This window comes from Cyprinus carpio, chromosome A9 (assembly GCF_018340385.1).
Source record: "Cyprinus carpio isolate SPL01 chromosome A9, ASM1834038v1, whole genome shotgun sequence".
NCBI lineage: Eukaryota > Metazoa > Chordata > Actinopteri > Cypriniformes > Cyprinidae > Cyprinus > Cyprinus carpio.
In genome coordinates this window covers 19995707-20012417 of record NC_056580.1, presented here as the reverse complement: position 1 = coordinate 20012417, position 16711 = coordinate 19995707, and the positions used below count along the sequence as shown (strand labels likewise).

The window sequence follows — 16711 nt, the reverse complement described above, 5'->3', positions numbered from 1 at the left end:
TTTAAAATGAAATCTTAGCTTTTTAAATGGACTTTTAGAAGAGATAAACTCAATAAATAAAAACAAATGAATTCCTGTTTAAATAGAAGTTAAGATATAATGTGAGCATGATTAATTGGATTGTTTGTCACACTAAGATAAAACAAAAATTACATTTAAGAGATTTAAGCCCTGATGACGTGTAGTTTTACAACATGAAACTGTAATAGTACTATTTAAAAATATTATTTTTAAAAGTAAAATTTTTAATTGAATAAACATGCAAGCATTAACATAACTCCAGTAAATTATTAAATAACTCTGTTATTAGAACTAATCTAAAATACTTTTCCTTTTTTTTTCTTTTTTTTTTTTTTGAAGCAAACAGGTCAATATTTAGAAAATATGAATCAGCTAAATAATAAATTTAAATGTCTGTAATTAAACTACATGTCATTAGGTTGCTGTTTGGTTTCAGGCTCTGGAACTTGTTTATCTATATTCATGCTGCCCCTACAGAATGCACTGTACAGTATGTTTTATACAGATAACTAAATGGAGAGGACATCAAAAAAGGGTGTCACCATTTCTGTGTCACTATCATTTTCAGGTCTCTGGGTGGACATATTTGAAGAAGTTATTTGGGTTAAATACTGTACATTTATGAAGATGGATTTTCCACCTTTTGGAAATATAAATATAATTAAGTACTATTAAGTATAGTAATTAAACAAAATCACTATTCAGAAACAAATACATACAGAACACATATAAATATCCTAAATGAACCAATAAATGAGACAAATTAAACAATTCAACATTTATTACAAAACCCTTTTTTGAATTATACACTGTCTAAATGTGCCTGACTGTAAACAGTGCTTGTATTTACAAATAACTGCAAATGACATAAATTACAGAAGGCCTTGCTTGCAACACATGTGTCTGTGTTGATTTTTTACAAGAGAAACACTTTGAGCAGCAGGTAACTTGAGTTACATCATGCATGAAAGATATAGGCTATTATATGATTGTTTTAAAATCAGTCCATTTTGTGGTGTTAGAAATCCAACACTGTTATCCACTCAAAGGTTTAGCCATACTGCACTGGTCAGCTGAACAAGCTCAAAAGTAGGTCATAACCAGCGTTAGATTATGCTGGCAGAGTCTGCAGATTGTGCTACTGAGAGTTGACAGTACAGAATTCAGATCTGAACCCAACACACACACACACACACACACACACACATACACATACACACTGGTACACCTTGCTAGTACCGTGGGGTTGGACCCACTTTTGTCTTCAGATCTGCTTAAATTCTTCATAGCATTGAGATATTGTGACTAGAGGCCATTTGAGTATAGTGAACTCATTGTCATGTTCAAGAAACCAGTTTGAGATTATTTGAGCTTTGTAACATGGAGCAAACTGAAAGTAGCCATCACAAGATGGCTTGAATTATATTCAGAGTGCCAAATTTGTTGTAATTGGCCAAAAAGTAAGATGAAATTCATATATCTTGTGTAAATCGATGAGTTTCAGTCGATCAATTGTCACTATCCCTAATATGTCTTAGTAAAATTATAATTAAATGCTTAATTTTATGATCAAAGCTCTAATTGTGGTGGGAAAATAATGCAGATCAATACAATGATGATACATTTACAATTAAAGAGCCTAACATTTAGAGGGGCGAAGCCATCTGGTAGAAACTAGCTTTCTAAATATTTATAATCAAAAATATGACAGAATCTCAAATTAATGCATGAAATCTTTGTGAACAGATGCATAACAGATATGAACCGTCTGACCGAATCGATTTACTAAAATGAATCAGACTTTCCGTTACAGATGAATAAGTGAATCATTTCAGTTGAATGAATTGATTCAAATGATAGTTTGTAGCCTACGAGAGAGCGGAAACAGCTCAACAACTGTCACAATACAGAAAAAGTGGTTGAATGTAGTTTACTACTTTTAATTTGTTACTACTCATGTCTGGTAGATGGATTTTAACTATACTCAGTCACAGTCTTATATTCGCCGAACTACAGAACGCACGTTTACGAACTACATCTCCCAATACGTAACTGTTTCACCGCGCAGACTCGCTTGTGTTCTAGCGCATTCCCTTGATGCCTACACGCATGCGCAGTTGTACATGGGAGCATTGGGTATCAATTTGGTCAAACAGCGGGTGATAAAATGGTAGGTGACATAGAAATTAAAATATTGCTGACGTTTTCTGCTTCTGTTGTCGAATAAGAAGCTCTGGCGAACGTAGATATCCCGCGTCTTGTTGTCTGCGCGTGTCGCATCGAGAATGATCATAATTTGTGTGTGTTTTGGATTGGCAGGAAGGTCAGTTGTTGTTATTTAAGGAGTTCAGCGTGTAGCGTCACCTTTCCGCTTATGTGTCCTGGAATCATGTCCTGTGTCATGCATAATGTATCTGAGAATTAATATTATTCTGTGCTTTAGCCAAGCATGTTGCTGTTAAACCTGATGTTCTGTTTTGGGTTTTAGAGACCCTCCAAGCCCTATTTCACTACATCAAAATCGGACTTAACATCGAACAATCCGGTTATACGTCATGACTTTTCCAAAATGCAAAATTCGAAATTCGAAACAAGCTTTCAACTTGATGTTATGATGAAAAAAACAAAGCATATTTCTGTTATGGTGTCATTGAGACCCCAAGTTTAAAACCTGACTGATAAATGCAATTACATCACTGATGTTTTTAAATGTTTACAGTGATTTCACCATACAAAATAGGGGTCTCTGGGACCCCAATCAACCAGACAGTCAGTGTCAGTAGAATAGGAGGGTTAAGTGACATCCATACCAAGCCATGAAACACCAGTCTTTTAGCCCTGCTCTTTCAATCCAGCCCCTAATAGTAGCCTGGTTATTTTCCAGATTGTAATACCTTCTAAACATGTCTTGAGTGGGCTATCAAACTTTTTGCACATTGTGTTCTGGTTCTATGTCTCGCGATGGCCTTTGTCAGAATGGTTCTTTTGAACTTGTTTTAAGAACTAGAGTAAAAAAAGCTTTCTGTGCATCGATGGAAATAACTGTCGGGTAACCCGGTTGTTTTGCACTGGCTGCCCAGAGCTTGCCATCTCATATTACATGCCAAGCGCAAGTGGCCTGTCACAGGTCCTCACATGCTCAGTGCTTCAGTTGAACTTGCTATAACCGGTAGAATGTCCTTTTATATTGCCACATAGGTCAGGATGTTTGGTCAGTGCTTTGTTTATGGTTGTTCCAGTTATCCGCTTTAGTCTTGTGCCTGAATGTGTGCAATTTTCTCTCTCTGTATGTTCGTTTGTGTCTCTTTCTGTTTGTACACGCTGCTGAGTGTAGTTCTCCGTCTGTCTGAGTTCATGTCTGAGGGCATATCTTTTGTGTCCACACAGCATAAACTAAAATCCTCCCAAAAGGACAAGGTACGGCAGTTCATGTCCTTTACTCAAGCCGGGGAGAAGACCGCTGTATACTGCCTCACTCAAAATGATTGGAAACTAGAGGTGGCCACCGACAACTACTTCCAGAACCCAGATTTGTACCACAAGGAATCCATGAAAAGCTCAGTGGACCGAAAAAAGCTGGAGCAGCTTTACAATCGATATAAAGGTGAGTTTCAGTCTAATTCTGATGTTGATTATGCCTGCTGTCCTGTACCTAGGAGCAACACTGCATGCATAAAGGTCCTCTTAGTAATTTGTTTCCCATTAACAAAATCTCACTGATAAATTGATACAATTAAATTTTTTCATATTACTTGAGAAATATGATTCAAATGTAAAGGTATTTTACTTTTCTGTACAGAGTGGCTTGCACTCCCATGGGGGCTGTCATTTCGAGATCACACAACCAGCTGTGCCATACAGTTCCACTGAGTTACTAATTATAAAAACAACAAGTTTACTTTATATAGTTCAAGGTGCTTAAAGTTGGCATGGAATGGAAATACATCCTAATTCTTCCATGTATACTTCAATTTTTAAAAAAATGTTTTGACTTTGTAATGTTTAATCAAAATTTCATAACTCTTCCGATGAAACTACATAATTTCTCTCTGGTGACTACTGGCAGACTTCTCAGACCATTTCACTATATAAACTCCTCCTTTTTCTCATATTCAACTGTAAGCTCACATTCAGTTCTTCGCCTAGCCAATCAAAAACTGATGGATTGAACCAAGTCCCCGTCCTAGTTATTTTGTCTTTACTTTGATACATTATGATTTTAAGCAAACATAAACATACGACTAAGTTTGTTTTTCCACCAAAGTTTCAGTGGAAAAATAAAATGTCTAAACAAGCTGTTCCTGTTAGAGCAATAAAACAAGAACTGCAGCTTGCATGCCACAGAGTGAAGAAAAATGGCAGGACCTTCATAAACAAACTTCATGCGTTCACATGTCATTGTAAAGCCCAAAACCACTGGGATGAAGAAGATCCGGCAAAGCCTAAACAAAAACTTACTCCGTGCACCTTTAAATGTTGAATGCCTCTGAATGGTTGGTTTTACTAAACCGACACCTCTTGTGTTCTTGTTTTTTTAAAAGTCACCTAAGTGTTTTGCTCTTCTCCCTCAGATCCCCAGGATGAGAATAAGATTGGGATTGATGGAATTCAACAGTTCTGTGATGACCTCAATCTGGATCCAGCCAGCATCAGTGTTCTGGTTGTGGCATGGAAATTCCGTGCGGCAACACAGTGTGAATTCAGCAAGAAAGAGTTCATTGATGGCATGACAGAGCTGGGGTGGGCTATGACATCATTTCTTTATTTAGTCATGCGTACTGTTGACAATATTTGGGGTGTGTGGTGGCTGGTTATATTATTAAAGGTGCTTTGGGAATATCATATCAGATACATTTGGGAATATCTCACATCAAAATCACTAAAAATCGTGCCTCCTTCTGTGACAGTCCTCGGCTATGAGAACCACAGAAAAATGAGCCCATTTGAAATGCTTGATGTGTCTCAAATGACTTTTTTGCATGTTCAGATTTGCTAGGAGAAGCTGTGTAGTTAAAAGTCAAGTTGTAGTCCTTAACAGCACTTTTAATACATATCTTCAAATTTTGTTTGAGTGGCGTGAATGAGCCAGTGATTAGCTTGGCGACGAGCCTAAATGTTTCATTTCATCTGCAGGTGTGACAGTCCGGAGAAACTTCGAGCACTTCTGCCCAGATTAGAACAGGATCTGAAAGACAGCGGAAAGTTTAAAGATTTCTACCAGTTCACCTTCAACTTTGCCAAGAATCCTGGACAAAAAGGTTTAGGTAACAGCACCTTTTCTTTCTGCGATAATGTGAGTTTTCACTCTGGTTTTTTATACCGAATAAACAGTCGTCTGTATTAATCATCTTTTTCCATTTCAGATTTAGAGATGGCAGTAGCATATTGGAACCTGGTTCTGGATGGACGTTTTAAGTTCCTAGACCTCTGGAATAGATTTTTATTGGTAATTCATTATAGCTTTGGCCCTTTGACCCTGTTTAGCACGAATACAAATTAAAATGGGTTTTCTGGCTGCTACGCAACACATTAACCACATAGTGGAATCATTTCCTTTAGCAATTAATTTAGATGCTCTCTGGTCTCTGCCCTTATTTTGTGGGAGCATCATAAGCGATCAATTCCCAAAGACACGTGGAACTTGCTTCTGGATTTCGGCAACATGATTGCAGATGACATGTCAAACTATGATGAAGAAGGTGACACACAGTATCCAATTTTGTTGTGTTTTGTGAGCTAATATGCGGAACAAATTTTTAGTGATTGGTTTTGAAGTTATAAATTGGCTGTCTTTACTCATATAGCGTATGCTGGATTTAATCATGTCATGTTCGGTTTTGTTTCAGGAGCATGGCCTGTTCTCATCGACGACTTTGTGGAATATGCTCGGCCAATTGTGACGGGATCAAAACGCAAAACTGTATAGTAACGCTGCCGCTGGTCGCCTCATTGACTTTGTAGTTTTTTTAAAGACTTATAAGCATAATAAGAGAGAACTAAGAGAAACACTTGAAACCGACAAGCTTTGCAAAAGGAAGGATGGAAAAGACAACTCAGACGTCCACACATCACACAGGAAGGACAAGAGTGCGAAACTCAAGATTTCTTATAGAGCCATCAAATGCACATGGCCAGCTATATTTGCACTGGTGGCTCTATTCTAGCCTGAAACCCTTGGAGATTTTGGGTGGATAACTTCGAACCTAGTACCTCATCTCCATAGCAATCAGTGTCACTCTATAGGGCCGAGTCCTCATTGCCTATCCACTCCTCACAGTATGAATTATGGAATAGTCTCTCCAGTTTCATTTTAGATTATGTACCCATCTGTCTGGGTGTGTATCTCATGCAGGACTTGATGCTGATCATGTCCGCATTTTAAGCCAGACGTTCATGGGCAGCACAGCATGTGGCTCACCACACCAGCACTATTGTTACAGTTGTAAAATACTGTATCTACAGTATGTACAGAGAGAAATGTATTATCAGTAATGTTTTATTATATGAAATATGATAGAAAGGCGTGGTCAAAACAAGATGCCTCCATACCATGATCTTGTGTGATTTTAGGTCAAATGTGTCATCTACCCTGTTGCAGAACTTGTAACAACACGGTTCAGTGTTACTCTTTTTTCATTTTGTTTACCAGATTTATGTTAAGAAATAAATTATTGCCCTTTATGTTCTTCTCGATCTCTAACAACCCTGTTATTCTTTAACAGGGCATCTATCCTTGGACAACAAGAGGCTTTGCGAGCTTTCACTATGAAACTTTCTCCCATTAGTGTCAAAAAATTCAACATGCATCTGAATCAAAATTATTATTACAGAATATTAATATCTCACTTCATAAATCACTAAAAAGCAACCCTAGAGCAAGATGGTAGGGACAGAGTTTGGTTTGCACCGAAACTTCAGGATATGGAAGTTAATTTTAGTGTCCTGAGACCACAATTATTTTTTTCTAAATCTTTCAGGCATGATGTAATGTTCATCTTTTTCAGAAGTGGTTTCCTTCTCATGGATGAGTGCCAAATCTGCAGTGCTGAGAATATTGATGTCAGCCAAAATGCTCTGCGTCGCGGTCAGTACTGTAGCTGACCTCTTGGTCACCCGTGTGACATCTTCACTCTTTTTTCTGTTGCTCAGTTAGGCCTGGATTGTGTCCGGTGTGTCTTTCATCCATTCTGTTCAACAGAACGTAATGTCTATAGAAAGATCTAAAGCTTTTCCAATAATATTATAACCTTTTGTAGCTTTTTTTTCAATCCTTTAGTCAATCTCAGAGTTCCACATCACAGGCTGATCTGTTGTTTTAGTGGATAGAAGCAATCGAACACAGTAAAATAACTTTATATCACTTAAGTTGGTGACAGTATGATCATGTATGACTTTCTTGTGTGGAACATGAGATGTTAGGCTGTCATTCTGCCTGAAATTCTCAATATTTGTCCTCCACAGAGAAGAGAGTATTGTGAATCGGGAACAAGATGAGGGTGAGTAAATGATGACAGAATTTTTATTTCGGGTAAACTACTCCTTTAATGGCGGAAATGAACTTGTAATGCGATTTCACTGTGTACCACAAGAGAGCGGCAATGTGTTTAAAACCCAAAGAGGCTTCACGTACACGTTTGAGAGCTTGTGCATCTATGTATTGCTGCCTTTTTATTATGTGTGTTTATATGTATGTTATAATATTCTAAGTGTGTAAATATGTATTTTCACTGAAAATTGCTTTTTGTTGTATTACTTCGTTGATACTTCCAATCCATATACAAATAATAAATAAAATTACGGAACTTCACGAAAATCCTCGTTTCTCTACGGAATGTTATCAATGGCACACACGTTGTATGCTAACCGCGGGCTTCAATCTACATTGAGAGGTTCAGTCGTACAAAACTCATTTTCAATCTATTGCATGCAACAAGAATGACAGTTTTTTGTATCTGACAAACGGCACAATCACCATGAATCTTGACAGGCTTCGTAAAAGAGTGAGACACTACATTGATCAGGTAGGAATCAGCAGTATCTTTAGCATCAACACTGTAGCTTTAATTTGCACACCAGATAAGATTGTATTAATATGTTTTTAAAAAGCGGTTTATATGATACTACGTAATCGGAATATTCTAAAAAATGGAAAAGTTAAGAGTTAGTATAGTAAGTTCGGAACAACTGGGTGCATTTTCGAAGCTAGCCAGGTGACTTTCATGCTAACAGGTTTAAAAGCTTCTTAATTTACATTTAAACAACAGAATTGTGGATTGTTAATAGATATGACATCATGTTGTTTTGGACTGTTTTATTCTTAGAAATAAACCGGTAGTATAAACTCTATGAGGGCGTGCACACGTCAAACTGCAATAATATGATTAAATGAGCATCTATATATGCTGACTGCCAAATAAAAGTCCAGTTTGATCTTAATAGTGAAAATATCAAAATAGGAATGAAATGATGTTTACCTCAAATTGTTGCATGATCTGTTTTATAGCAACAGTATCAAAGTGCTCTGTTCTGGGCTGACAAGGTGTCATCCTTATCACATGGTAAGTGTCTTCATCCTCCTGAACATTGTATGGATACTGTCAGTGAAAATCTTAGATAAAATGCATATTAGTGTTAAATAAATTACTTTGACTCTTAAATGCATATTAATCACAGGCTGTTTAATCTCTTGTAGAAGATCCTCAAGACATTTATTGGTTAGCACAGTGCCTTTATTTGACCGCACAGTATCACAGAGCCTCTCATGCGCTCAGATCTCGCAAACTTGACAAGGTGAGATAATTGATTTGATCTGCTGACTCTAGTAGTAACAAATATTCTGAGGTCTCAGAGTTGCAGTCCTTCAAAAACTTAATTGGAAAATGTTTCCATTTTGAAGTGCATTAATTAATGAAGACGTATATGGTGCTTGATTTTTGTTTTTTGTTTCCCAGTTATATGGAGCCTGTCAGTATCTAGCTGCAAGATGTCATGTGAGTATTTACTTTAATGCCGTGAATTTGTGACATAAAATCAAATATTGTAATAATGTGTTATTGTATATAATATAAAAAATACATATACAGTATAAATATTTGCCGTTTTTGAGCAAACATAAACAGATTAGCCAAAATATTTAATAAATGAACATGCAAGGGGTGATGCATTTGACTGACAGACCAATTGTTCGGAAAACTTAATAAGGAAATAATCAGTAAATCCATTTGTAATGTTCAGTATGCTGCCAAAGAATATCAACAAGCTCTGGATATACTGGACATGGAGGAAGCAGCCAGTAAAAAAATATTGGAGAAGAACGTAAAGGAGGATAATGGCTCAAAGGAAACCGTAAAGGAATGGGAAATGTCTCCTGCTTCAGTAAGCCCAACTCTTTTATTTATTTATTCATTTATTCTGGCCTTCTCCAGGATGAAGATGACATTGGATTTTTTTTTTCTGATTTCTGGAACGTTTCCTTGGTTATTTCTTGACTTATTATGTTTTATTTTTGATATTTGGACTGTACCTGAATGAATGAGTCCAGTTGGTCTTTAAAAAATAAACTTGGTATTTGAATAGTTTGTCTGGATCTTTTACTCCATGTGGCCTTTTCTCTCAGATCAATAGTTCCATCTGTCTCCTGCGGGGGAAGATCTATGATGCCATGGACAACAGACCCCTAGCCACGTCTAGCTACAAAGAGGCCTTGAAACTGGACGTCTACTGCTTTGAAGCCTTTGACCTTTTGACGTCCCATCACATGCTGACCGCCCAAGAGGGTGAGGGAAGCTTTTCATATTTTCTTTCAGTTTATGAATTTGTCTGGTTTTGTACATAAAGTTGCTTACAGCTTAACTAACATTGTTAGTGGACCAAACGAAAAAAAATGGATAAATATAAATTCGTAACAGCAATTTTGTTAAGTGTATTGTTGAAATTGTATTGACATATTGCCATTTGCTTGTGTCATAATAGTCTTCACTTGAAAGTCACTTCAGATATAATGTATAAATGCTTTTAAATTTATAAAATGTTATTTTGTTGTAGAAAAAGATTTCTTGGATTCTCTACCCTTAAGTCAACAGTGTACAGAAGAGGAAGTGGAATTGCTGCGTTTCCTTTTTGAAAATAAGTTAAAGAAGGTAAGAGGGACTTTTTTGTCGTCTAAACTCTCATAAGGTTAAATTAGGACAAAAGAAAAAAAAAAAATAATGTACCAAAGATGGTTTGCCATGATTTACATACGAAATAGCATTGATTGAACATTCACGCCATCATGTGTATCAGATGCTGTTCATTATTTTTCCTGATTTTGTTGTTTAATCTTCAGGTTAAAAAAAGAACATGCACAAATTACGAGGAGAATCTGAAGTACCTATTTATTCAGTCAATGGTTTTGAAGTGCTCATTGAAGAGCTAATCAGCAACTCTTCTTTTCCAGTATAACAAACCTAGCGAGATGGTCGTCCCAGAAATAGTCAACGGTCTCCAGGACAACTTGGATGTTGTCGTCTCCCTCGCAGAGCGACATTATTACAACTGTGACTTTAAAATGTGCTACTCTCTTACATCAATGTAAGTCTGCAAAACAGACGTTGATTTCTAATGTTTGACTTTACATTTAGGGAACTTTTTTTTTTTTTTTTAATCTAGGGTAATGGTGAAAGACCCATTTCATGCTAACTGTTTACCAGTGCACATAGGAACCCTTGTTGAGCTGAGCAAAGCAAATGGTATGAGACTAAATATTGATTTTAGCTTTAGTTAAAGTGTTGACTTTTAATGTGGAATCATAACATTTATCATCCGCTGTGTCTAGAGTTGTTTTACCTGTCTCATAAACTGGTGGATTTGTATCCCAGCAATCCGGTGAGTTAGATTCTCTTTCATAACACAAGTTTCAGCTACGTTTCATGTGATTGCTTTCTTATCATTTCTTCCTCTGTGAACCGTTTCAAGGTTTCGTGGTTTGCCGTTGGCTGTTACTACCTCATGGTTGGACACAAAAACGAACACGCAAGGCGGTATCTCAGGTATGACTGTATTTAGTTGCATTGTGAACTTACAATTCCGTTCAAAAATTTGGGGTCAGTAAATTGTAGTTTTTTTTGTTTTGTTTTTTTAAATAAAATGATTACTTTATTGAGCAAGGATGCATTAAATTGAATGTAAAGGCTTTTAGATTGTTACAAAAATTAACATGTCAAATAAATGATGATAAAACTGCTTAATTCAGCTTTGCCTGCAAAGGAAAGAATTCCATTTCAAAATATATTAAAATAGAACAAAGTTATTATTAAAATCATATTTAATCACAGTTTGTACTGTATTTCTGATCAAATAAATGCCGCCCTGATGAGCATAAGAGACTTCTTTCAATTACATTCAAATATTTTACTGAAATTGCCACATAATGCTGTCTAACATATATTGCTTACAAAGGAAGTCACTCATATCTTTAAAAAAGAAATGCAAAATAAGCAAATGATGTAACTTTTTGTATAAATGCAAATATTCCGGGGGAAAACCACTTTTTAGTGCAGTTTCCCATAGAGGTCATTTTTGTGAAATATGTTTCTGTGGTAAATCTGACAAAAGGTTTCGTAATGATGACAGTAGATTTGTAGCTGAAGAAACTTGTGGTTAACATCAAAATCCCCTTCTGCAGTAAAGCCACCACGCTGGAGCGCACATACGGACCAGCATGGATCGCATACGGTCACTCGTTTGCTGTGGAGAGTGAACATGATCAGGCCATGGCTGCGTACTTCACTTCTGCTCAGCTCATGAAAGGGTCTGTAGACCTGCAGTGCTTGTGACAGTTCAGTTCATTAGGACAAGAATATTGGCGTCTAGTTTAGGCCAGAAATGTTTTTTCTGACGTTGTTTGAACAGATGTCACTTGCCCATGCTGTACATTGGTTTGGAGTATGGGCTCACTAACAACCCCAAGCTGGCAGAGCGTTTCTTTAGCCAGGCTCTCAGCATTGCACCTGAGGACCCCTTTGTCATACATGAGGTAGCTGTGGTTGCCTTCCAAAATGGCGAGTAAGTGATTAAAAGAGCATTCTCACTATATTCATCAGATACAAGATTTGCTGATGAGCGCTTTGTTTTGTTGCAGTTATAAAACAGCTGAGAAGTTGTTTCTAGATGCTATGGATAAGATCAAGGCCATTGGAAATGAGGTAACCACCCATTGCCTTCTATCATCTAGTTATTTATATGCTTGTTTTTGTTCAGAGTGCTGATGAAACAATAAAAACACCTCTTTACACAAATTTCCAATAGACAAACAGTTTCTTATATTGACTTTTCATTTGTGTCAAAATAAAAAAAAAAATGACTTTATCATACCCTTGTAAAATGTTCTGTCCTTTTAATGAATTATTTCTTTTCAGGTGACAGTAGATAAATGGGAGCCGCTCTTAAACAATTTGGGCCATGTCTGTCGAAAATTGAAGTAAGTTGAAAGAATCCTGATTTTATTATACATTTTAGTTTTTAGAACATTTGCTTCTGTTTTTCATAACCTACAGTACCATTCAGATGTTTGGGATTGAAAGAACTTTTATTCATCAAGGGTGCATTCTGTTGATCAAAGGTATAAAAAGTTGATTAGTAACATTTAAAGACATTTATAATCTTACAATAGATTGTTTTAAATAAATGCTGCTCTTTTAAAGCTTCATTAAAGAGTCTTAAAAAAATATCACCGTTTTCACAAAAATTATTTTAACATTGATAAGAGGAAATCTCTGAATTTTCATCACAGGAATATATATATATATTTATATATATATATATATATATATATATATATATATATATATATATATATATATATATATATGGTTTTTTTTTTTTTTAAATATTATTTATAATAATAATGATATTTCACATTAACTTTTTTTTATTTTATTTTTTACTGCATTTCTGATCAAATAAATTTTGCATTGTTGTAAGAGACAGTACACAAAATTCTAACCAAACCCTAACTTTTAAATGGTAGTGTACATAAACTATACTACTGGCAAATATTGCAGCTATAGTACCTCGTTATATCCCAGTTAAAATAGACAGAATCTGTGCCATAGTGACGCACTAATCTGGAATTGTGACTAAAAAGTGTCTGCTTCTAAAATGGTCAAGAGTGGTATTTTAATGAAGAGCTTGAACTGGGCATGGTCACATGGCATCCTTTCTCTCTTGTGTGTCTTGTTTTCTCCACTTTAATAGAGTGCTTGTTTTGTTCTGTCACTCTAGTGTTTCATGAATTATGCATGTCTACCCACTGGATATCAAAGGGTTTGCAGTTCACACTTGAAGATCATTCCACTCATGATTCTTTAGTTATAAATGGTTGTTTAATTATTTCTTTTGTTTTTGATTGTTTGGACCGTATCAATATAATGATTTGTTCTAAAACCCTACAAACTTCTGCAAATAATTCACATACAGTCTGTTAGTATATATTTGCATATATTTTGCATATATATATATATATATATATATATATAAATATTTTGCATATATATATATATATATATATATATATAAATATATATATATATATATATTATATATACACATACAAAAAAAAAAAAAAAAAAAAAAAAAAAAAAAAACATACATAGATACATACATATATATATATATATAAACTATATATATATATATATATATATATACATACATATATATATATATATATATATAGGGAGAGAGATTTTCTTTTAAAGTTTGTAAATTTCCATTTGCCAGTTTTATTGATAGAATGTTCAGAATTCTAAATCTACAGCATAGCAACTTCATTGCAATATTTGCCTATTGAATTGAGTTTGGTTTTGCTTCCTAGTATTTAATCATTTATAGCCACATCTGAAAACAGCACACACATTGAGCATTTCATCTACACAGAACTGAAACCTGAGCGTACATAAAATCAGCAAATTAGACCCAACATCCAACACTAAATACGTGTTTAGATTCTCAAGTCAAGTGATTTTGTCTACTCTAGACATTTATCTATTGCAATAGACAAAAAACAGGTCAGTGATTGCTTTCATCTTGTTTGTGTAGGAAGTACGAGCAGGCTCTCGAATACCACAGGCAAGCTTTGGTCCTCATCCCACAGAATGCCTCAACTTACTCATCCATTGGTTATGTGCACAGCCTCATGGGAGATTTTGAGAGTGCCATTGACTACTTTCACACTGTGAGAATGTATAATGTATAATTTAAATTGCATCATATGACCCCTTTATATTCAGTTATGATGTACTTCAAACATATAAACTCCTTCTTTAGGCACTTGGTCTTAAACGAGATGACACATTTTCCGTAACCATGCTGGGTCACTGCATTGAGATGTATATCAGCGATTCAGATGCTTATATCGGTAAGACAACCGTCCACATGCTTTATATGCAGCATCTAATTCGGAAATTACAGATTCAGGGTGTCTTTGCAACTATTTAGTTGTGTTGTTTTGCAGGAACTGATATTAAAGACAAAGTGAGAAAGACCCTGAGCACGCCTGCGCTGATGAAGATGCTCAACACTTCTGCTGACGGCAATGAGAGCAGACCACAACCCGTAGAAGAGGTGAACGTGTGCCTGGAAACGCCATCTTTCAACGCTGACAAACAAAGTGATGCTTTCCAGCGCTTCCTCTTAGAATGCGACATGCACGAGAGCGACATGATGCTGGAGACATCCATGTCTGACAACAGCACGTGATTGAGACCTATAGATAGGTTAAAGAGGAACTTTAAGCATGAGATGATGATAGAATGTGATGCTGAAGAGGACACGTCACACCCTCCCTCCATCCGCCACCCCTGCCGTGTCAGACCCCTGTGGATTTTTTTTTTTTACTATGAATAAGTAAAGAAGTGAATACAAAAGGGTTCCAATGATTTTAATCAATAAACCCTGCATCCATATTTTTACACAGATTTGTGTATTCTCATTGGTGCTGTATTAAAACAAGTTTTTTTTTTGCAGTTTTGTGAATGAGGCTGAACAAAATGTGATTTTTACATTGCCAGTCAAACTATATTATCTGCTGACATTTGCATTTCGTTTATAAAACCCTGACATTAGTCAAGTCAACCAAAGGAAGTTACTTGCAACGACTTTGATCATTGATTTTATCAGTTAGCTCAAATCTGTGTCTGAAGTTGTGAATGCAAGGAAATCTGTGCATTTCTTGTGCCAGTCACCAGAATCAGCCCACAGATTCATTTATTAACTTTGTATTTGTAAAGATTTATAAAAACTTTAAGTTAGTTTGTCCAACTAGATCAGTAGTGAAATACAAGAATATGATAATTAATATTATTTATGTGATAACTGCACACTGCCGCTCAAAAGTGTTGATTTTTTTTTTTTATGTTTTTGAAAGAAGTCTCTTATTCTCACCAAAGCTGTATTTAATTGATAAAAATACAGTAAAAACAGAAATGTGAAGTATAATATTAGTGCAATTTGAAATAATTTTCTATTTTAATATATTTTAAAATGTAATTTATTAGGGACACATTAAATTGATCAAATGTGAGACATTAATAGAGTTCCAAAAGAATTCTAGAACAAATAAATGCTGTATAAATGTATCATAGTTCCACAAAAATTTGAAGCTGCATAACTGCTTCATTCCAAACTTTTGACCAAAAGTGTATGTTGATGTTACCACTGAAAGTTATTTTAAAGTGTTCCTGATTTTTTATTTATTTATTCATTTATTTTGCTGCATTCAAAGCCCCTCTCAAGGGGGCATCAGGCACCTCCTTCCTAATTGTGCATCAGGAACGTCATGGGGTCTTTCAAATCAGCCCCAGAAGTACAGCAGAAGTGTCTTTGTTTGGTTCCACTGAAATGTGCAGGCTGTGTCATTCTGGATGCTCCCCAGATGGAAGCTGGCTTGTGAGCAGCAGAATTAGTCATGGGCTGCACACCATCCAAATCCAACATCACCTACTCGCATGTGCGCGTGAGTCGAGATCTGGACACCTGTTCCACATTTGTGCCCAGTTTAAAGAGCTCCATTTCCACACCAGAGAGGCCTTCACCTCAGCTCTGCCTTGAGACGGCCAGCGGGAAGCAAACATTTCTCAGTGGTAAGACATAGTTATTACACACTACAACACCTTTAAATATATAGTGATGCTCAGAGGAAATAATGTACATAGATGTAAGTAAATGAATGAATAAATGTATTTGCAAAGCAATTGATTTTGGTCCCACTTTATATTAGGAGACTTTAACTTCAAAATAAATGCTAGGAACAGTGTACTTACTGTACATAATTGTATTTTGTATTGCAAATCACTTGCTGCTATTGAGGTGGGAAGCTACGCTGTACGTTTACATTGCTATGCTGTTGACAATAGCCAATGGAAATTAAGCCTAAATGTTGATGCTGTGACAGCACCGTAATTGCACTGCATCAAATGTTACTTTTAGTGGTTAAAGACACTTAAATATTGAGTTGGGTCAATACTTTTTTGGATTAGAAAAATAAAAATAGATAAAAATAATTACTGAATGGATAAATGCGTTTGCAGCAGAACAAACATATAAATGAAATAAATAGTGCTTTTTTGCAGATCTGAATTAGATAGATGGATTTGCTTATGGATGCTTTTGCAGATCTGAATTGTGCAAGTAAATGGTTGGATAGATACTT

General features: G+C 35.6%; 2 protein-coding genes across 6 annotated transcripts; both read left to right on the top strand.

Moving 5' to 3' along the window:
• The first annotated feature begins 2102 nt into the window (after positions 1-2102).
• On the top strand, positions 2103-6702 carry LOC109076903 (DCN1-like protein 2). Of its 3 annotated transcripts, none has more exons than XM_042764039.1 (7): positions 2103-2191; positions 3409-3625; positions 4593-4761; positions 5155-5285; positions 5385-5467; positions 5624-5720; positions 5868-6702. In XM_042764039.1, exons 1-7 carry the CDS (start codon positions 2189-2191, stop codon positions 5945-5947), a joined length of 780 nt encoding a protein of 259 aa, XP_042619973.1. In that variant the 5' UTR covers positions 2103-2188; the 3' UTR covers positions 5948-6702. The 3 variants fall into 3 exon arrangements, with proteins under 3 accessions (XP_042619973.1, XP_042619975.1, XP_042619974.1); XM_042764041.1 differs by lacking the exon at positions 2103-2191 and adding an exon at positions 2201-2344; XM_042764040.1 differs by lacking the exon at positions 2103-2191 and adding an exon at positions 3209-3232.
• A 153-nt stretch (positions 6703-6855) lies between these two features.
• Positions 6856-14978, top strand: LOC109076892 (cell division cycle protein 16 homolog). Of its 3 annotated transcripts, none has more exons than XM_042764038.1 (19): positions 6856-7105; positions 7483-7517; positions 8525-8579; positions 8714-8811; positions 8973-9011; positions 9256-9396; positions 9638-9797; positions 10066-10160; positions 10460-10593; positions 10672-10751; positions 10838-10887; positions 10978-11051; positions 11687-11812; positions 11914-12066; positions 12143-12206; positions 12420-12481; positions 14101-14236; positions 14329-14419; positions 14516-14978. In XM_042764038.1, exons 2-19 carry the CDS (start codon positions 7512-7514, stop codon positions 14758-14760), a joined length of 1809 nt encoding a protein of 602 aa, XP_042619972.1. In that variant the 5' UTR covers positions 6856-7105; positions 7483-7511; the 3' UTR covers positions 14761-14978. The 3 variants fall into 3 exon arrangements, with proteins under 3 accessions (XP_042619972.1, XP_042619971.1, XP_042619970.1); XM_042764037.1 differs by having other exon boundaries at positions 7483-8042; XM_042764036.1 differs by having other exon boundaries at positions 6856-8042.
• Positions 14979-16711: the final 1733 nt, after the last annotated feature.

What these genes read in the sequence shown, in the direction of transcription:
- LOC109076892 (XM_042764037.1), top strand. Translation starts at nt 7,995, where the DNA reads ATGAATCTTGACAGGCTTCGTAAAAGAGTGAGACACTACATTGATCAG. An exon ending in TCAAGGCCATTGGAAATGAG is followed by an intron (nt 12,207 to 12,419) that starts GTAACCACCCAT and finishes ATTTCTTTTCAG; the next exon opens with GTGACAGTAGATAAATGGGA. An exon ending in CCATTGACTACTTTCACACT is followed by an intron (nt 14,237 to 14,328) that starts GTGAGAATGTAT and finishes CTCCTTCTTTAG; the next exon opens with GCACTTGGTCTTAAACGAGA.
- LOC109076903 (XM_042764039.1), top strand. An exon ending in GATGGCATGACAGAGCTGGG is followed by an intron (nt 4,762 to 5,154) that starts GTGGGCTATGAC and finishes TTTCATCTGCAG; the next exon opens with GTGTGACAGTCCGGAGAAAC. An exon ending in TCTGGAATAGATTTTTATTG is followed by an intron (nt 5,468 to 5,623) that starts GTAATTCATTAT and finishes CTTATTTTGTGG; the next exon opens with GAGCATCATAAGCGATCAAT.